We start from the raw sequence: 22,696 nt of genomic DNA on the forward strand, positions 1-22,696 counted from the left end.
ATTGATATCAACAATGTGGAATCGTATAAATGCCTAGAGTATGATATTTAGTCCGCGTGTAACAACAAGAGCATTGATATCAGCTGTTGCAGAATGATTCAGTGGTGAATGGGTGCATTAATTAAAGAAACCATAATTAATAACAAACAAATTTAAAAATAAAAACAATAAAAATATATGATACGAAATGGGGCTCTCCAATGAGCCATCCAATTTTAATCCATTGCCTGCCACATAAGTGATTAAGTGATTACAGAATTATTGCGAGTGATTACAACGCCCTCTTCTGGTCAGGCAGAAATTTGTAACATCAGCCTACGGATAAATGGGTAACATATGGACATCAGTGCCTTTATGTTACGTCATACTCATGCGCGTTGAATAAATCTTAATATCGTTGCCCTATTTTTCTGGCTTGTTTTCTAAATTATCGCTGTTAAACTAAAAAAAATCTAATAATGTAAATTAATAAGTAAGTAAATATGAAAATTTAAAATTAACTATGATATGTGGAACTGCCTTCAATAATAACCACATGTTTTTTTTTCCTCCAAATTTTTTATTCTATCCAGCGATGCATGAAGAATTAGATACGTGGTTACGCATGATGTTTGTAATGGTTAAGAACGTAACCTTGTAATTTAAAGTTCAAGCGATCAGATTAGTAATTGGTTAAATAGTTGTGGAAGATACAACAAGTTAAAAACGATTGTAATAAAATTAAAAACGATTTTATAAAAAAAAAAAAAAAAAATTCAATTTTTCCTCAGAAAAAATTTAACATTTCGTTTCAAGCTTAGGTTTTAGCATAAACAATAACGTAGATTATATGGTGTTACAGTTTGAATATTTCGTAATTTAAAACATTTTCCATCATTATTAAAATACGTGAAATAATTATACTATTTCTTACATAAATTTCTTTTAAGTAAACTATAATTATAAATCAATATGCAAGAAATTTTAAAATTGTGTCTATGAAAGCATTGTAGGAATAAAACTTTTGACTGTTTCCGAAATAAATCTTATGGTACCATATTGTAGTTTTCCTTCTTTTCTTAGGATGATGATTCTTTCTTAAAATAAATAACCGTACATATTTTAATTGAAAATGTGATTATTGTTTTTTATATAACTTAATCATTGTGCGTAAATTTATGAGTTGTTTTAATTATTAGTTAGTACTAATTAATGAACATGCGTCAGACTAATTTCAATTCAACGAAGATGAAGATTGCAATTTAGAACATGAAAAATCTTTCAATATAGTATGTATAGTGAGCAGAAAAAAATAAAATAAAAACCAAACCACTCTGAATAAATTTTAATCCAATGATCGGATTTTCATGTTCTGTGACTCAAACTTCATAGTTTGAGAGGGAGACCTCAAATATAATAAATAAGTGCAAACAATATTTTAAGTAACAAAATCAGAAACAATAATGAACTTTCTCTGAATAAACATAACTGTTTTTTCGATGAATTTGGATTTATGACCTCCAAAATATATGGGGTAGCCGCAATTTGGGGCAATTTTTCCGACTATTTATTATATAAAAATATAATAAATAGTCATTTTTGCATCGAATTATCTTTGGAGTAACGAATTTTATAATTGAGTCTAAACAACTTTCAATTTGCTTAAAAAGTTCTCGAGATATGGCGAAATAAACAGTAGAAGTAACACCAAGGGATCCAAACTTTGAACCGCTCTCATGAACAAACTATTGGAACCATATTTCTTAGATTATATTTCTCACTCCTATATATGGGGATCAGAAATCATAATCCGTCGGCAAACAAAATCGAAAATGTAATATATATATATATATATAGTTACATTATAATTTAACAATTGTAATAAAAAAGTACACTTATTTATTTAAGAGACGTCATTAATTAATTATTGCTATTTTGCTTGAGTGGTTATCAGAGCTATGTATATTGTAATGACTTTTTGATTAAGGGTCTGCATGTCTAATGAAGAACAAAATCACTAAAAGAGAATAGATGAAACGTCCAAAAGAAGAGTTATACACAATACTCAATTAATAGGTGTAACATTTTTGTCTGCCCTGAATGGGTAACCTTGCGATACTTCTTATTTCACGCTCTGATAAACTTGACGCATTTCGAAGAACCATCTTACTCCTCGTGAAAGTATTGTTGTGAAAGTTCGCCTGCATGTTTACTCACAAAAACATATGAATAAATAAATATTTATTTATATTTATTTTTTCTTTTCAAAGTCTTTTTAAATAGGCTGTTTTTCAAAACCTAACGTTACGCTTAGTAATGATTACACGCAAAAACTGATTTTGCAGTTACATGCGTAATCTAAGACTATAAAATTTTAAAAATGCAATCCTGAACTTTTAAAGTAAAACTCTCATCCTTGATGCACTTATAACGCACTGTAGGAGGGTGAAGGTTGCCACGACTCCTGATATCCAGATAAAGAAGGTATCCAATTGACTGCTAATGAAGCTAAAACTTTATTACTATTATTTTTACTGTGGAACAACGCTTTTAAACTGGTAAATATTTGTGTCAAGGAAAATATTTCATAGAGATTAAAATATAATTCTCAAGAAAAATTTAAAAAAAAAAGCTTTACGTTATAAAATATGTAAATATTCTTTATATGCAGGAAAAAGTAAAGAATATTTTGCTTCCACTTACGTTTTCAGAAAAATTAATTTAAAATATGGATTTAGATTTTTATAAATATACCGGTTTTTCCGTAATGACTTTAATAGATATTTTTGAGTCCTTGTCAAGAAAGTGAACACATTAAAGATTATGTGCACACATATACTTAAGCAATTGTATTTATATTATTAATATTTAGGTAAAAATGTATATATCATTAAAAACGTACATATTTATAGTAATTAGGCAAAAGTAAAAAAATCATATTGAAATCTGTTAGATGACCACTGAAGAGTTTCGGGGATGAAAACATCAAAGCTTGATTGATTGCATGCGAAAATGGAGAGTTTTTAAAGGTTATTAAAAATAAATTCCAGTTTCAGGCAATCAAACTTGTTTTAATGTATTCACTTAAACTTCCCCACTAGTTATTCAATGCTTTGATACTAATTTGCTATCCAAATGTGTGTACTTTTTTGGGAAGGATTTTAAGAATAAAATAATTTAAAGAATGTGATTGATATTAAATTGGCTTTTCCTCCACAAGTCATTACTCGTATTTATGGGAGCATCTTGTCAAAAAAATTAAAACGGGCATCCGATCTCTCTCTGCACGCTACTTTGCATCACTTTTTTTATGTTTTCTTTAATTACAATATTTCTGTAAGCCATATAAAACCATAACTTGAAGAAATTAAAAATATGTTTTTCTCAAAAACACAATTTTCAAACTAATGTTCATAAGCTTCTCACGCTCACACCAATAAAGCTTTTATTTTTAAAAATTACTTCTTACAACTGTTATATTTATGACCTAAATTTGTACAACTGTTATATTTATTACCAAAAAATAGACAGACACAGGAGGTAGAAAATCATGAAAAATCATCCAAATTAATTCTAGTTTTTGCTAATAATATTACTTCTCTTAAAATTCTAGGATTTATTTGTTTGTTTTGCAATCGTCTACGTCATCAATCAAAGATAATGTTGTTGCCAAAGTTTAGCAAATCTTATTTTTCAAAAATATTCTTTATGTACCATGAAGCGACACAGTTTATTCGGCTGTAGTAAACGACCCATACCGACCATACTTCTGACATGAATTATCTCCTCCCTATATCTTGCTTATAGAAAGAAAAAAACGGGCTAACCGTGTGAGACTTTTGAAATTGTCTTCTCATTAACATAAAAATTGGAGTTTCTTTCAAAAAACCTACCACGAAAATATGTTCATCCTGATACTTGAACTATTTCTGCAGTCGGATTCAAAAGCAAAATTAAAAATGTACTCTCAAGTTTAATTAAACAGTTTTTTGACAGTTTTAATATAAAATAAAACTATGAAACACATTTAACTAAGTTTAGAAAGAGGCATAACCGTTGTTTTAAAAAAGTAAAGAAGAGATAATTAAATAGAGGGGATCAAGTCGAAATGGTAAATGATGAATTTAAGAGTATTGAGTCTTAGCTGTTTCTCTTGATTGTCTTTGCTAGAATTTTTACTTATTTTGTCTGTGTGTCTTTCCGATAAATAATGTTCTTAAATTTTGAACTGATAATAATATTAGTTAGTGTTGAAAGTGTGAGAGAAAATCGTATTCCAACTTTTTTACTGTACTGTTATTTGTGCATCCTTATTGAAATCAAAATTATAGTCAGCTTTTTTGCCTCAAATCAACTGCAGTTTTAAAAAATATTCGATAAGCAGTTTTCGATAATAAAGCATAAACGAATTTATAGAGCTATTTTTATTAATCTTTTCCAGTTTAAAATAATAGTTCTTTTAGAATATAATCTGTCGCTCCAGTGCTCATACGTTTAATAAACATTCAAATCGAAATTACCAAGGATAGTCTCTTTGAGTCATGAAAACAATAAGATTAAAAATGAGCGAAGCAATCAAATGAAGGTCTTTTTCGCAGCGAAGACTTTTTATGCGTTTATACAAAGTTAGAGATGAGGCAACCGTTTAATTTTCTAAAAAAAAAAAATCTTTTTTTTTTAAATCCAGCATTGACACAGCGTGTGATCACCTTGAAGTTTGTCTAATGCCCAAGCAACTAAGAATCATTCAACCTGTCAGACAAATGCTTAAATTTTGAAGAAGAATCGTCAAAAGGGAAAACGAGGATTAAGTCAGGGTCAAGGAATTCCAATACTACACGAATTTACCCTGAGGCTATTTGACTTCGTTAGAACGATGGTCACGTCTTAATCTGCAGTGATGCTGAATGTTTCATGAAAGAGTTGGGGCCGTAGTCAATTTGGTAATAACATTGCTAAGTATCGTGGGAGAAATTGGATTTTAGCTTCAGGTACCTTTAAGAAGACACGGTACCTTTACCTTTTCCACAATTTTTTTAAAAGCATAAGAATTTGTCAATTTAATTCATTTCCTAGTTTGTAATTATAGCTCTGATTTCATGTTCTTTTTTTCAAATTTAGACTTTGCAACAGTCTTTTTAAATCACTAATCTTTTCCAATTTTTCTTACTAATTCTTAAGGCTTTCAGTAATCGCTTAATACGCAATGTCAATTGATAGTTTATATAAATTTAAATATATAATTTAAGCTCATTAAAGAAATATTTTAGACCATGTAAAAAACTCACTAAAAAACCTAGGTATTAGAAATTTTAGAAATGATTTGAAAAATTATAATATTTTTAGATAAGTTTGTAAATTTTATCCAATAATGAATTCGTTTATTTCAAATGTATCTAGTTCGCGGATTAAAAACAAAACTCCTAAGATCGCTATTCACTAATCATATTTTCATGTATTAACATCCAATCTAAATTATCGAAAGGTTTAACCTATAATATGCCTTAATTTATCAAATCAGATTTTATTTTAACTTGCAAAATCAGACACAATAACATATTTTTTCTGAGTAAACATTCCTTTTTTTTCCCGACGGATTCGAAATCTGAAATTATGAAGGAGAATCTGGAATGATCAAATCAGACGAACCTTATAATGTTAATTTTGCATGTTGCATCTCTATAACTATTTAAATGAGCAAGACAGAAAAATTTTACAGCATTTTTCTTCGATCTAAATTCGTCTATCTAAAGATGCGAAACAAAATAAATACTTAATATACCTAATAATACTTTTAAAAAAAATTTGAACATTTAAGTATTCAAAATTTTCCATAAACTATGTAGTTTTTAATGGTGGAATTCCTTGAATTATTTTTAAGAAATAGAAATGCAAAAATGTGAGAAATAAAAACGTAAAATTATAATAATAAATGCAAAATTAAAAATTGTCTTATTAGTGTGTAATTGTTTTTCACTCCAGAACAATTTTGCCAATTTTTTTAATTATTATCAATTTTCTGATTCTCTGTTTTTTTTCATTTAAAATAATATAGCTCAAAAGGGTGCAAAACTTATTCGACAAACGGTTCGAACTTTTTTCGAACAGTTTTAAATTATATAATAATTGAAAATATTTATTTTTTTGAATTAATTTAATTTTAGATAAACTAATTTTAACGTATTGGGAGCAAGAACTTTTTGATCGGATTAAACATATCCAAACATCTAAAGAAATACGTAAAAAATTACCATTCACATTTAGGGATTAAATTTTAAGCCATCAATCTTTTGACTAAACTATTAGAAACACATTTTTCTTTTAATTGTAGATACTTTGATTTTGTAACTTAAAATTTAGTTTGCACAAATTAAATAGCATATAACATTAGAATCGCGAATATGAAGAGTGCATCATAAGAGTAAGTGAAAATTCCATCATTAAAGTTATTCAGGATGTTCCGTTTTACTTTCTTATCTTTATTTTACATATTGTGTGCATTGTAAACTGTAAAGTGCTATTTTAACATAGACTGTGTAAGACAATAAGAAAAATATCGACGTATTTGTAAAAGGAAGAATTCAAAACTAAATTTTTATCATTGCTTCTAATTTTGCCCAGCGAAGCAAATCGAAAAGCGTTTTCAGCAACCATTAGATATATTTTTCGAATGGTATATAGCGATAAATTCTCACATTTTTAAGCATGATCTCACGAATTCTACAAAATTCCATACTGATGTGTTAGGAAGAATAGAGTTGACTTCATTTTGAATTCAATTCATTCCCGGAAACTACTTGCATGGAATTCTTTATTTCTAACCAAGTTGCTGTGCGGTCAAAATAACTATAAAGTCATTTTTTCTGAAATTTATAAGGATATATAAAACTGGAATTCGCAAAGCGTAAATAATTTGCAAATTTCTATCATCTGATAATTTCCTTTTATGGATTAAAATACATTTGTGTGTATTGTGTTTGTGTGTATTGTGTTTAAACTCCTAATAGATGTTCTTAACAATGTAAAATAAATACATAAGAGACTTTCAATCATTTTTAAATATCCATTTTAATTCTTATATAACAATTGTATTATATATCATACATTGTAACTGAAGATTTTAATAATTTTTGTATTTATTAATGTGATTTGTTTGTCATATATGGAGATTGTCTTGAGAATAACACTTTTCAGATTATAAAACTTTCTATTAAAATATGACACGGATAACAAAGAAAACGTTCCATTAAATATCCATTCAACGTTCATTTAAATATTAATTTTAATTCTTATATAACAATTGTATTATATATCATACATTGTAACGGAAGATTTTAATAATTTTTGTATTTATTAATGTGATTTGTTTGTCATATATGGAGATTGTCTTGAGAATAACACTTTTCAGATAATAAAACTTTCTATTAAAATAGGACACGGATAACAAAGAAAACGCAATTTTTAAAATATGTATTAAATCTTTTAAAATTTTAAACCGAATCTTTTCGATTAAGTTGCTTATAACCGATTGAATTTTTTTATGAGCATTAGCTGGTTTTAATGAAATTTTGGTTCAATAGATATACACGTTTTTATAGCCACTGATTTTAAAATACCCAGTAACTCGTAGTATTTAATTAGGAGTATGGTTGGATGGAATCAATTAGAATTTTATATTTATTACCATATCTTACTTGTCATGCTTGGTAACAAAAGTAATATTCTCTAAATAAAGGATAATAAAGAGTAAATAATGGTGTTTCCGAGAAGCGCAAGATCTCATTTCACGGTTCTTAATTCACAGTTAAGCAAGTGAAATTTTAAGTAACTACAGATTATCACGAAAAGAAGACATATTTTCTGACATTTAAGCGAATAATTACGTGTTCTATCTGGCAACCAATTACGTCCTTTTTTTAAAGGAAATATGAGTAGCATGAGAGATTTACAATATGTTTTGAAAGAAGTTGTTTATGATTTCTAAACACTTTTATAATACCATTCTTAATTACGATTGAGAAAGCATGAATTAATCATTTTTCTTATTTTATTTCACTTATATTTGAATATGATGTTTGTTGAAGATGTATTGTCACTATTATGAATATTTCTTCTAGAAAATCTGAAAGACATGATTCGTCATTGATATATTCCTCCAACTAGCCTCTCAAGATTTTTATGGAGCTTTTGAATTTTAAATGAATGGTAAAAAAGTCAGTATGTGGCCAAAACACATGATGCAGGAGGGAAAAACGAACATAAAATCCAAGGGATGACATCTATTCTTAAAGCATCGAGTATTTTTGTACTATTCTTCACTTTTATATGGCATATAAACACGGGTAAGTCTTATTTATTTCTTTATTTATTCCCACCCTCTTTCTCACTCTCTCTCTCTCTCTTTCACTCACTCTCTCACTTACTCACCCACTCACTCACACGAAAGCAAGTATGCACATGCACACATCTACCTTTTTGCGGATCCCCATTGATTAATTCCAAATCTTATAAAAATTATAAAAAAATCGTGATTACGGATTTAATTTGAAATGCAACGAAATGCATAATGAGCTCCTGTATCTGGTAATAATTAATTAAACAAGCAACACATAAATAAGAATCAGAGCAATGAGGTTTATGAAGACCTTAAATGCATAATCGGGTCAAATAAGGCTGATCTAGAAGTCCTACGTAGTCAAATAAAGATATGTATGGGTTATATATATATATATATATATATATATATATATATATATAATATATATAATTCTCTCACGTGGCTCCCAAATTGTGGCTGTTTTTCTTTTCCACCGGTGGCAACGTTTGCTTTGCTTTGTTTACGTTACTATTTCTCTTACACGGCGAATCGACCAATGATTGCCGCTAAAAATGTCACATGCCAAATCTAGCTGAGGTGGCTCAACATATAGCGCTTTTAAAAGCGGAAACTGAAATAACCAGAGAGCATCAGCTGCGGCAATCTCATACTATTAAGCTAGGCAGAAGTGAGTAGTCTTTGTCGATAGGTCTCTATTTTAGTATTTTGTCGAAAGTGCTTTTTTTCAAGAATTTATATATTACGAATTCATTTGACGATTTTTGATTTATATCACGAATTATACTATAGCACATTTCTAATAGGTTCAACGAATTACATGTCATTTATTTGAATTCAAATTTATTTTAATGACTTGGCATTTACTAAAAAGATGTAATTTTTTTTAAAAAAAAAGTTTTTATATGGATTTGAATGATTGTTTTGAATTCTTAGAATTTTGTGCATTTGCAATGTACCTAAGTTAGTAGCGAGCGAAGCGAGCTTGGTTTGCGAAGCAAGCCATATAAGATTGAGTAGCAATTTTCGGGGGTTGGCGAGCGTTAGCGAGCAGGGGGTGCAGCCCACTAGTATATATATAGATAGATACACGTAAAAAATTCAACGAAAAAATATCTTCTTATCAACGATGTCTTAACCATAATTATGCTGACCATGACGCTGCTTCTTAAGCTTAACAATGCTCATTTTAAAAACTAGATCTGAAAATTTTTTTGGAAGTTAGGGATACCTTTCCTCGTTTAGAACACTTTAAAAAAAATTTAGTGTACTACTGTTTACTAATTACTAATTTAGTACTACTTGGGACAAAATAGAATTTCGATGAACCAGCACCAAACTGAGATAATAAGAGACTTCTTCATGGTAGCGACAGAGATATGAAACATATTCTGAAGTACCGGTTTCAATCCCAACCGATTTCTGAGATATTCTCCTTGAGTTAGATACAGGTTCCACAAAGCCGAAACATCCTAATGTTCATCCCTCTTTTCATTTTGTCCCCCCTCCCATAATGTTTCTTTTTCTTTCGAATCGAACTCAATTTTTAAACATCGTTCGATTTCGTTACCTTGAACGCTTGATGTGTATTTTGTAGTTGGTAATGTTGTGCTATTAAACTTAATACATTCATTCGAATCGATCCATGCCAGCCATTATCGATCCATTATCATATCAGCAGTGCCCACTTTTTAATTTTAGTCTGATAACAACTAATGTCCAACAATATACTTTTCTTTTTAAAGTTGTCGATTATAATATTTAGCTTGTGACTTTAAATACGCCTGCCGTTAACTTTCTCAGCTAACCGTTACGTGATTTTGTTTACTTATTTGTTTATTTTTGCGCCTTTCAGCAAAATTTATACTATTGATTTATATAACTAATTGTTTCATCATTATGATTAACTTCTAAGCATTCTATCTGCTAGTGCCGCAAACTCTGAAATAAAATATCGTAAGACATAAATGTTATTCTACATCAAAGCTTTAGCTTATTATTGTTGCTTTTTGCAGTTATAAAAATAACAAAAATTTTGACAGACATTTTGAGAAGCCATTTCACCAATGGTAATCCAAAATAGAAAGAAACGTAAAGATGTCCAACTTTTAAGCTGAACTATAAGAATATTAATTTTTTTTATATAAATGTTTCAGAAATTTATTAAATTTACAAAGCTGCAGCCGTTGATTTAAGTAATGCACGCAATAAAAATTTTATTTATAAAGTTATTGCATGGAATTTCAAATCTATGAAGACTTGAAATTTAGAGCTTGTATATAAGTTTTGATTTATAAAAACTTAATTTTGATTTATTATACTTTAGAGTGCCCAAAATATCGTCAGCAACACCAGCCTTTTACAATTCTTCATTTTCGTTCTCTCAATAACATATCAATCGATATTGGCGTTTTTATTACAAAACTCGCTTTCGTGCTGGTTAACCATTAGCAAAATGAATAAATTACGATAACTTTAAGGGAAAAATTAAACTTTTTTTAATGAAATATAAAGTTATTAAAATATAAAATTTAGCTCTTGGCCTTGACGTGAAGCGAAGAGCCAAGGTAACAAACAAGGTGTGTGTATATATATATATCGTAAAGAAATAACATATTATGTTAATTTTTTATAGCTGCTGTGTAAATATCTTTTAACGTCATTTTTATTCTAATATACATAATCGTGAACAGAAAAATAGCATATGAATCAGTATTATAGAAATATTTTTTCTTTGTGGATTTATAATGAATGATTCATTCTACTCGAAACTTCAAATATTTGAATTAAATAAAGTTCATGTAATATTTGATCACATTGAATCGTGTAGTTTAATTGCTCTTCGCAATTGTAAAACCCTTTAATATCTTATAATAAAAAAAACTAATATCGTGTCTAATAACAATATTACATAATATAAACCTAACGTAAAAACTGCCTACTAATACCTAATTTTGTACAACAAAAATAACCTATCTGCAATCTTATTTCAATCAATAATCTAATAATTGCAGCATCGTGATGCTCAACAATTGGCCAATTCTTTTGAAACTTACTATTATTCTGCAGTTTATGTTGAAAATTAAGCAGACCTGCGCTCTCCCAAAACTAAAAAAATTGTAGTAAAATTTCTGAACGGATATTTGAAAACTCGCTGTTTTATCTTTTAAATTTAATATTCTGTGAACAGAAATCCCACGCAGAGATTCACAAACGGTATTATTATTTTTTTTTTTGTAATGAGTGTGCAATTTTCAAATGTTTGAAAATCGTAAAAATGCAAGTACTATTTAGAATACTACGAGAAATAAGGAATAGTATAAATATTAAGAGTATAAGGAAATAAAGAAATAAGGAAATAAGGAATAGTAGGCATAGTATTAAATAATAGTATAAATATTTATTCCTTTTATTATAATGTCTAATAAATCATTAGAAAGTTATATCTTTCATTTCTATAACGCTTTACAAATGGCTGCCTTTATTACAGAAAAGGAACGTCTTTTAAAAGCCAAAGACTATAGAGCCAAAAGTATTGCCGATTTTCCCGGAACTAAAAGCAAATATTCGGCACTTGCATTTGATTTTTGAACTATATCACGCGCGCGTATAAAGAACCCTTCAGTACGAGATAAGACAAATCCAGGATTTTAAACTTTATATCCAAAAACTTTTAACTAAATTTATTTAAATTCTTTTCTATACCTGACAAATATGATTTTTATTTTGATTTATTGAACTTACCAGCTTTTTAATATTATATAAAGTGACAATAAAAGTCGTCTACTCCCTAGTTAAAAAAATAAACACATTTTCATACTCGATACATCAATGGAGAATTTTTTATCATCCGAAATTTTTGATTCCTTTTTGTTCAGATATTAAGTTTTTTTTTTTTTTCAAAAATAATTGTTTGTCAGTTTTAGTTTTCCCCCCCGCACAACACTGATTTTTTTTTCCGACTTACTACTACCACTTACGAACTTTTGCAATTTTAAATCCTCTATACCCTTCTAGTGAGATTTGTTTACAAGAAAGTTTCACATTCTGCAGTTTATGTTGAAAATTAAGCAGACCTGCGCTCTCCCAAAACTAAAAAAATTGTAGTAAAATTTCTGAACGGATATTTGAAAACTCGCTGTTTTATCTTTTAAATTTAATATTCTGTGAACAGAAATCCCACGCAGAGATTCACAAACGGTATTATTATTATTTTTTTTTTAAATAATTGGAAAAGTAAAACAGTAAGTTTTCAGATATCCGTTTAGAAATTTTTCTTTTTTTTTCGGGTGGCGGGAGATGTGGGTCATCTTAGTTAAACTCGTTATTTAAAATGGTTTTGTTGCATAATCTGCAAATAACCATACAGAGCAATTTCATCTTTTTTTAACCAATGCATCACACCCATCCATTATACTCATATTCATTGCTTTTCAATCTAGATTTCATTACTAATAATGTCTTTTTAATAAATTCGAAGTATTTACTTTATCCAAACATTTGTAAAAATTACATGATTTTTCAAATTCTTGCTGAAATGTATGTCAAAATCTAAATAATGAATTTCATTAATTATTAATACAAGTATAATTATTCTTCATGTTAATAAAAATATAAATTTTTATAAATAAACCTTCATATGTGCTTTTTTTAACAGCAGTTCTAAGTTATATATTTTTTGTTTCAGAAACTACGCTAAGTACCTACAGTGATGCGGAAGAGGAGGAAGAAAAGATGGCGAATGTCTTGTTTGGAAATGGATCTTCTGTGGACAGTATCACATTGCCTCCAACTGATGATTCCTCATCTAGTCTAGTCCTGGATGACGATACAGACTCTAAAAAAGAACACGTGTGGTGGGAAAATGACACTAATTCAACCGATTATGACGAATTAAATGATGAGAAGAAGAACGACGCTAGTCCCGAAAACAGTGTTGATCGAGATTTGTTGGAAAAAGTAAATTACTTCTTACCAGACCAGCCTGTTTCGGACACCTTTGTCTTCACTGATTTCAAACGCGAATCATCTTCCCAAACCAAATCTGTTCTACTTAGCTACGAAACTTACACATCCTCTATGCCAGATATGACCACGAGTTTATCTTGTGGTTTTGGTGATCGGAAATGCAATATGCTTGGGGAAGATTCCCCCAGTGATCTAAATTCAAAAGCTAATGAGGAGCAATTGCAACCAACAGTTGAAACATTTCACCCCACTTCATCAGTGAAGTTATTATTACCCTCAAAGCTGGTCGAAGAAACATCTTCAGAAATATTAAATTTTACTTCAGATATTGAATTTTTATCTGATTACTTGACATCTACTCCGGCCAATAGTGCTACAGCTCAAACATCAGAAAATCTCATTTTGGAGGAAAATACTGACAGGATAAAAGATGAAATAGTGATTCAGGGTTTGACAAACAAGAGTGATAAATCTAAACAAGTTACTAAAGAGCGTGAGAGTCCAAGCACCATGACTGATGACTTACCAGTTAGGACATTTTCGAAGACATCTGAAAATACTCCTTCAATGCCAACGAAAGAGTTAATTTCGCCATGGAATGCGCCTTCGGGTGAATCAATATTATTTTCAAAAATATTTAGTACATCATCATCTCCGCTTTCTAATCCCGTTCCAGATAAGACTGCTGACACATCGACAACCGATTCTTATTTTTCACTCAAAACAAACACTTACATTTTTCCCGAGTTAGAGTCAAAAAAGAAAGAGGAAACTGACTTGAACGATGACGTTAAAACTTCTTCAATTTCACCAACTTCTCTCTTAAGCTCATTTTCTACGATCTCTTGGCATTATTCTAAATCAGATATGACTATTCAGGATGATAAATTTTCCAGAAAAGAAAAGGTTTTGGACACTACATCTGTTCTCACATCGTCCTTTAGTCCAACACCTGTGCTTACAGAAACTGAAAACTTTTTCAGACTCAAATCTTCTTTTTCCCAAACTCAACAAAAACAGCAAATTTCACTTGAGTCTTCATCCATTTCAGAGAGCACTGCAAAGCCTTCAGTTCTGAGTTCACAAAGCATTATTACTAATCTCCATACAGGTATTTTATATCGCTTCATCTCACAAAGAAGCTTTTAAAACAATTTTATTGAAAGTACTTTTTAAGTATAATAATAAATAATATAATAAATAAGCATTAATCTTATAGCTTTTCACAGACCTATTTTTTTATTTTTAAATGTTTTACTTTTTCGAGTTTTTATAATTAACTTCTCAAAAATATAGTGATTACTTGTGCTGGCCGTATTATTTAACTTAATCATGTTTCTTTCAAATAGGTTCCTCATACCACCTAATGAGGTACCACCTAACTCTAGAATTTCACAGTATAAAAAATATCGATTGACTACACGATTATAGTCAGCATAAAATGAAAAAAAGAAAATTGCCGATATTAACTTCCATCGTTGTTCTATTTATCTATTTATTTTTTGTCTTTGTTGTTGCTGACAATGTGGTACTGTACCCGTATTGAAACACTGTATTTTTGTTCTTATAAAATGAATTTAAGGGAATGAAATCAAATAATGATGGAAGCAGCTTTGAAAATTTTGCGAAATTTTAATCAACTAAGCATATAACGTAGTTAAAATATTTTTATTAAACTATGTTGAGTTTTCTAAACTTGAATTTAAATTTTCTGCCCGTATTCAAATCTGGTAACAAACACAACGGTGATGAATTATTTATTAGACCTATAGAAGCATTTTTTAATAGTATGAAGTATGGTACATATGAAGTATTATGAAGTACATAGTATGGTACATAGAAATATTTCTCGTTAGAGTATTATGTAAATTGTAAATTCAAAGTGCTTATTTACGAGAGAACAATTAAAAAAATTTTTAAAAAAATTAAACAATTACATTTTGTAGCATAACTTTTTTGAAATTTACTGAGAATTTACTTTAAAATTCGCTTTGAAATTCACTTTAAATAAAATAGAAATGGGAAATGTTTCTGTATAAATTGGTTAGTTAAAAAGAATTAAAAGGTGTCAAAAAGCAAGATGTAAACTTAATTTTTTTTAATAAATATATATCATTTCAAAGATTACATCTTTAAATATTTCAAATTCATTAAGAGAATTCTTATATATTCTTCCTTTTTTTTTATAAAAACAAAAATAGTATTTTTAATTTTATTAAAATATTTGGAAATTTTTTATTTTTTATCGATTTAAAATAATTTATACAAATGAAGTTAAAACAGGGTAAAAAGAGCTCAAATAATGTCACAATGCGATCGTTTCGACAGTGAAACTCCTTCAGCGTCGAAACTCTGAAAACACTTAAGTGTTTCAACACTTACATCTTTAGACTACCATCATTATATAACATCATTTGTATTTTTTGAAGTTGCATTAATTTTATTCATATACTGGGCAAAGTTAACTCTTCTTCATTTCAATAACATTTAAATTTGATTAAAATTAACTATTTTCGATATCTTCCGATAAAAGTTAAACTCATTTGTCTTTTTAACCCGTTCAAGACTATAATCACATGTACGTGATCAGGCGATGAACGGTAGTCCCCTTCACTTGATAAAATTAAAATTGATAATTTAAATTGAGATTTCACTTGATAATTCAAATTGAGATCACTTGGGCGTGATCTCAATTTGGTATTCTCGTATTACATCTTGTATTGATACGTATACTCGTTAATGCCTGGGAAAGAGCTTCTTCTTTTGCTGGTTCTTAATAGGTTAAATTCATTAAATAAGGAAGAAGATATCTGATATCAAATAAACATGTTGAAACATTTAATATTACAGATACTTTTACCACCATTGTTCCTCTAACGCGGGAAAAGGAAACAGTTCCTCCTCCAAGACTTACAAATCCTGGTTGTTCTAGTCTACCAGTTTGCGTCGAGATAACGTTGCTGGAAACAAACTGGGAACATTTCTGTTCGCAACAACAGGACTTTCTGGAGTTCTTATCTACATCTCTTTCCCATTATACACGTCCTATTCATCCCTACCACATTGTGTTGGACACAGAAGTTTGCACTCTCAGCTCAAATCTCAGATCTTCTCAAAATTCACCAGATGTTACCGTTGCTTTTTATGTCACCAATGAATCTGGCGAGTATGAGGAACGAATGACCGAGCTATGTGGCGTCATTTTAAGAAAGTGGGCACCTTCTGCTTTTAAGAGTTCGGTAAGTTTACATAATGTTATTTATCATATTTTCAAATGCTATTGCTGTTTCTTTATTATTCGTTTCTGTTTGATATTTTTCCTTTGATTAGTATTTTCGTGAATATGCAAAAAAACTGTGAGAATACTTCACCCCTATACAGTGTTTCTTTTTTTATAATAATATGAAGAAAACTAGTTTACTTGACCGGAAATCAAGCAAGTCAAATATGATTTTTTTTATTCTGCCAAAAGGGGATTTCCATACCTGCCAACTCTTCCGGATTTTCCGGAAGATTTTATTTTCTTATTTAAAATGGTAGTAAATATATACTATTTTTTCTTTTGTAAACTTAATTTTTAAATGATTTTGATCACCACTATTCTTACAAAAATTAAGCACATATATTAATATGCGTTACTATAATGGTTGTCAACTTAAGTTTTCTCAAATACAACGTATTTGTTTGCTTAAAATTGAAGTTTTAATTTCATTTTAATACCACTGGGAAAAATGATAATGGAAGGGATTAAAAGTTGGCAGGTATGGATTTCACTACCAGTGCGACATGTTCATTGCGTGGAGAGTTTTGGGCACAAAGAAAAATCGGTATAAAATAACTTTGGTTCGAAGAGAATTCTACACAAAATTTCAATTACACGAAGCAAAGCAAAGGGACAGAAACTGTATGTGTCATCGTAAAAGTTTGCTTACGTTGAGTTTATATGTTTGAAATTCCACTTATAATCCCATTGTCATTCTCTTGACGTTTTAAAAGATCTTTAAGATGTCTCGCAGCTACTGTGATACCAGAGACTAGGTCTTTATCGAAAGCAACTCGGGTTCCAACCTCAAATCCTTCATTCAACCAATTCAGTGCTATACCCTTTTATAGAAAGAGAATTAAAAGTGTTTACTTTTCCAAAAATGATCGAAACTAACGTCCTTAAGCTCCGTTTACTCTTCCCAGATCATAACGGAATAAGATCCGCGCGTAACACCATCGGATTGGTGTGACGAATGAACATGAGTCGATAATTATTTAGTAACGCGGACTTATGAAAATTAAGGCTTTACAATTTCGTGACCAAAGTCATGATAGGGATAAAGTGATCAGCATTGTGCCTCGACCACCTTAACTTCCGAGAAAAGCTTATACCCATTGACCTGAATCTGAGTGTACCTCAAACCGCCACCAAAAGTAGGGGTAGTCAAATCATTACCAGTTCTTCACAATGACAGTTCAGTGTTTTAAGTATTGAACCTTCATAGCTGATCAGGTTTAAAAAAATTTTAATATCATTAAAATATAAAACAAAAATAAATTTGTATTAAACAAAAATATCACTTAATGAGTTTCACTAATTATGAAACTTCAGACCTGAAAAGCAAAATTTCTCACAACTATAAAATCTAGACGTTATATGTCACTTGAGAGCCGACTATATATATATAACATCTCTTTCATTCCTTGAACAAGTAACAATACATTTCCTTTTTATAGCATATAAAGTAGAAAACACGAAATACAATGTTGTTTAATCACAACATAAATATTGTCAGTTGTCTTGCGATCAATGTATTCAATTCTAGAAATTTTGTCGATGAGGAAGTAGTAAATTCTTACGATTGTGAATCGTGTAGTGACTAATGTTTTTGCCATTCTGCAGGTCATTGAAGTGCGTATGTACAGCCGCGAAAGCATCTCGACGCCTCTGCCTATCATACCTGAATTAAATTCTGGATTTGTCGCAGCTGTCTCAATATCGGCAGTAGCTGGTGTTGCTCTGTGCTTACTCTGCATACTATTGGTAAGTTACCTGTCACGATGTATTTTATATATATATATATATATACATACATATATATAAATATATATATTTCCTCTAAGTCTAAGAAACTAGTTTTATATAAACAATAAAATCTGTCTTATATTTGCATTTCAGTTTTGCCCGGTTTCCATTAAACAAAGTAGTGCGATGTGAAAAAATAAAAAAGTGATAGCAAAATAAAAATGTGCAGTTATCTAAAAGTAATGGTAAAATATGCATTGATACTTGCACTCCCGTGCAACTGAAAATTAACGTAAGTGCTTCACGATACATTTCAAGAAAAAATATTTTCGAACAAAAAATCTATTTCCGAATATTTTCCTTCCCTTGCTAATATTAATAACGCTAAAATGGAAATTAAGAACTCGGAAGAAAGTTGATTTTTCAATAATTTTGCTTCTGCAATATGCAGCTAATCATATTAAAGTATCAAATATGTAAAAATCCCAATTTTGAACTTTTTGTAGCTTATGTTGATTTTTCTATTCCGTGGCAGTATACTATGAATGCAAAAATATTAGAAATTTAGAATGTTTAGTAATCTCGAGGACCATTACTTACAAATTGAAAATCTTCTGTCAATTTCACTGTTTTTTTAATTGAAACTATTTGAAATTTATTGAAATATAGTATTAATAAAATTCTTTTTCATACATTTTGTTTTAGTTTGTTGTAAAAGAGCAGCTTCAAATCGTCCCAGGAGTAAAATTTAGCAGGAAAAAAACTTAAGATATGAAATTCATAAAAGGAAACAAAAATGAAAAAAGTAAAAAGAAATGTATACAAAAAAGCAGATCCGGGCAATTTCCCAGCTTTTAATTTTAAAAATGGCGTTTTCCAACCTATGCACCGCGAAGTTTTTCAAAAGTTCCGCGAAAGTTCTTCTCCCTCATTTTTTAAATTAATAATTTGTTTTCTTTTGTCAATAATAAATTATTAATTTGTTTTTCTTTGCTGATGATAAATTATTAATTAGTTTTATTTGCTGATAATTAAAAAAAAATTCATGCATTTTTTCAATTTTTATATTCAAATATTCTGAAAATAATTCCAAACATTTTTCATGTGCTATCAAATCATATAGGGGGGGGGGGAGGCACTGAGTTATAGTTTCAAACTTTATTAACAATATAAAGAAGAAAAACTGATAATTATACGAAATTATCAGTCTATCTATACGAAATCACTTGATGTTATCTATACGTTACATTATACGTTATGTTATCTATATACGACTTGTTATTATCTATACGAAATTCTAAACATCATTCAAACCCGGTGGCTGAGTGGTAGCTCTTCACGCTCCCGTGCCACAGGTCCTGGGTTCGATCCTCAAGCCGGGCAAGGTTGACTCAACCTTTAATCCCGTCAGTGGGTCGATAAATGAGTACCAAGCATGCTTGGGAATTGAACACTGGGGGTTCCGCGTTTGGCTAACCACCTAACCGGAACATCTGCTCCTGCAACCCCAGTGCCCAATGTCAAGAAAACTGAGATGGGCATAGTAGGCCTTGGCCCTCTACGGGTTGTCGCGCCACTGAGTTTAGTTGTTTTTAGTAGTCATTCAAGCAATTAATGGGTAAAAAGTTTGCATCTTTGGAACATTTTGAAGAATTAGTTTATTTTTTATAAAACAATATATTTTTTTCCTATAACTATTTCTTAACAGATTGGAAAGAACACTTGTATCTTTGTTAGATACAAGTAAAAATGACTCAATTCTTTTTCGTTCATTTCCTGATAATACAAAAGAACTTATTTCTTTTTTTAAAAAACTTTATAGATCCCTACTGTATACATGTTTTAATGATCATAATACAACATTTTAAAATAAAATAAAAATTCAAATTTTTTCCCATTATTTTTAAAGCTTAATTAGTCAATTTTAAGCACAATATTTCATTTGTGAAATTCCAATTAAGCACTTCAACGGGATTCCCCTACAACATGCTATCAACTAGATAGACAGATGCGTTACAGTTATCATTCGAAGCTTTTTGACCCATACAGAGTGTTCTATGATGCAATATTTATTTCCATGACCATGGGTGCCCCATGACCCTTAACAAATATTTGTAAAATCCTTGTTTCAAATGAAGGTTTGAAAAAAGATGCAGATTAGCGTGTATACAGAACTGTGACAGTTAATATTTAAGCGGGAGAAAGCGTAAAGTCTATCAAAATCTGTCGAATCACTAGTGAGGAAGATGGGACGAAGAAAATCAAAACAAGTTTGATTACCTGATGAAAATTGCCGGCGAGTCTAACAATCGCATTTTTACTCCTCTATTCTTCACCTGACAATCAGGCAGGTGTGTAAGTTTGCAGTCATGCCTTACTCAGATATAACTTGTTAGAGTTTAGTAGCATTTTGCATTTGCTTTGCTTTGCTTAAATATTATTTAATGACCATTAATGTGATAATGATGTAAAAAAATTCTTGGCAATGTTATATAAAATCTATATCAAAACTGGTTATAACGGAACATGTTCTTAGTTCTGATCTTCCATCTTTGCTAAGATTGAACTATGTGTAATTCATGCAACGCAATGTGCGATTCATAATTCACGTGGTTACTTATTGTGATAGTGAGTTTTAAATTCGTAAATTGCATGAATACAAAACCCAAAACGATTATGCAAATTTTGATGTAGCGTATAAAGCAAACGTTTCAAGCACAATTTAAGCTACGATAAAATATTTATATGCACTTAGATAAATTTATCTAATAAAAAATTCCCGATTTACCAATTATTTCGACTGGGCTGTGCCTTAGATTCTAGCGGCATGGGCAAACTAAACCCTTTTAGCTTCAATTCAGAATACGAAACACACAAGAATCTTGAAAAAAAAATTTATTAAAGTTACAATTATAAACGTAAATTATTCGATGAGTTGGAAGCATTATATGTTTTGACCAGCCATAGTCGGGATTCGAACACTAGTCGCTTCATTGAAAGAAGACTCTACAAACTACAATTTCTATAAATAATTATCCCAAATAGTTCCTGTTGTTGTTGTTCATTTACGTCGCACTAGAGCTACACAATGGGCTATTGGCGACGGTCTGGGAAACATCCCTGAGGATGATCCGAAGACATGCCATCACAATTTTGATCCTCTGCGGAGGGGATGGTACCCCCGCTTCGGTAGCCCGACGACCTGCACGTGAAGTCGAGCACTTTACGGTAGAACAGTTTAACGAGGACCAATACCGCACATCCTCGGTCCCTACGCAGGCTGATCCAAGTAGTCACCCACCCACACACTGACCACAGCCTGTGATGCTTGATTTCGATGATCTGCTGGGAACCGTGTCTTAAAGATCAGTCCACTGCGGGACCCAAATAGTTCCTATTTTAAAGTTTATTTAGGCTGTCTTTCAAAAGCTCTGTCATGTGAAATAACACTTTTCATCGAATAACATGCCATTTTTATAATTGCTGTAAATTTGTAAAAGTTATTCATAATTGTTAAGTTATGATTTGCTGATCTTAAGCTAGTGATGCAAAATCTCATCATGAAAAAGCGTCGCTGATTTGTGAAAAGGAAAATTGCCGAGTTGAACATTGATAAGTTGTAAACTCAAAAATGACTCGACTGCTCAATACCGGTTGTGAAAAAAATAAAAAAATAAAAATGCCAGTTTGTCAGGCTCATGAAAACTTTAAAAAAAATGTGAGAATCGATCGTCAGTTTCAATTATTTTTATCTAGTTAAAAAAATCGAAACATTTTGCTTATCGATTGCCCAATTCGCCATCCCTAGGATAGCTTGAGCATTAACACTCATTATTCTAGAATAAGTATCGCTGTGAAATGCTTTTATGTTGATAGTGAGGGGAATTATAAATCGACTATGCTAACCTTCATCTATCAAAAGGTACCTCTATGATAAATGAAGGTTAGCATAGTCGATTTATAATTCCCCTCATTGGTGACCCGGACGTGATAAGAACATACCAATATCGATGGATGGTCACATTGAAACAGTTGATTTGCTTAATATAAACTGCTCAAAGAAAAAAAAGATCTAGTGAAGTAAATAAAATCTCCCGGTAGTAAGCAATATAGAAAAAAATGAGCGAAAGTGGCGTAATTACCACTATAAATATTAAATACCAATTCACTAGTATATAAGACATGTTAACTTGATTCTATCATGAGGTACCTTTTGATAGATGAAGAGTGGCATAGTAAATTTATAATCCTCCACAATAGTGTTATAACAAGAGGTTACTGATTTATTCTATTTAATGTTAATAGCAGTGTAGAGTATTTAAATGCATAGTATTTAGTATAACACATTGTCTGATTTCTTAAAGTGGATGGAAAGTTGTGTCATTTTGTCAAAATTGTGTCAT

The 22,696-nt window shown here is 30.1% G+C and overlaps 1 protein-coding gene across 2 annotated transcripts in view; it reads left to right on the top strand.

Moving 5' to 3' along the window:
* LOC107443113 (uncharacterized) overlaps positions 1-22,696 on the top strand; it is a 53,743-nt gene that overhangs the window by 12,841 nt on the left and 18,206 nt on the right. The window contains exons 2-5 of one of the 2 annotated variants that reach the window (XM_043043838.3): positions 8,097-8,321; positions 13,002-14,393; positions 16,133-16,521; positions 18,171-18,311. In XM_043043838.3, coding sequence (XP_042899772.2) covers positions 8,252-8,321; positions 13,002-14,393; positions 16,133-16,521; positions 18,171-18,311 — 1,992 coding nt within the window. In that variant the 5' untranslated portion in view covers positions 8,097-8,251. The remainder of the gene's footprint in view (positions 1-8,096; positions 8,322-13,001; positions 14,394-16,132; positions 16,522-18,170; positions 18,312-22,696) is intronic. The other variant, XM_043043839.3, reaches the window with a different exon arrangement.

The sequence above is a fragment of the Parasteatoda tepidariorum genome, chromosome 7, assembly GCF_982258835.1.
Source record: "Parasteatoda tepidariorum strain Cologne lab strain chromosome 7, Ptep-v5.0, whole genome shotgun sequence".
Taxonomy (NCBI): Eukaryota; Metazoa; Arthropoda; class Arachnida; order Araneae; family Theridiidae; genus Parasteatoda; species Parasteatoda tepidariorum.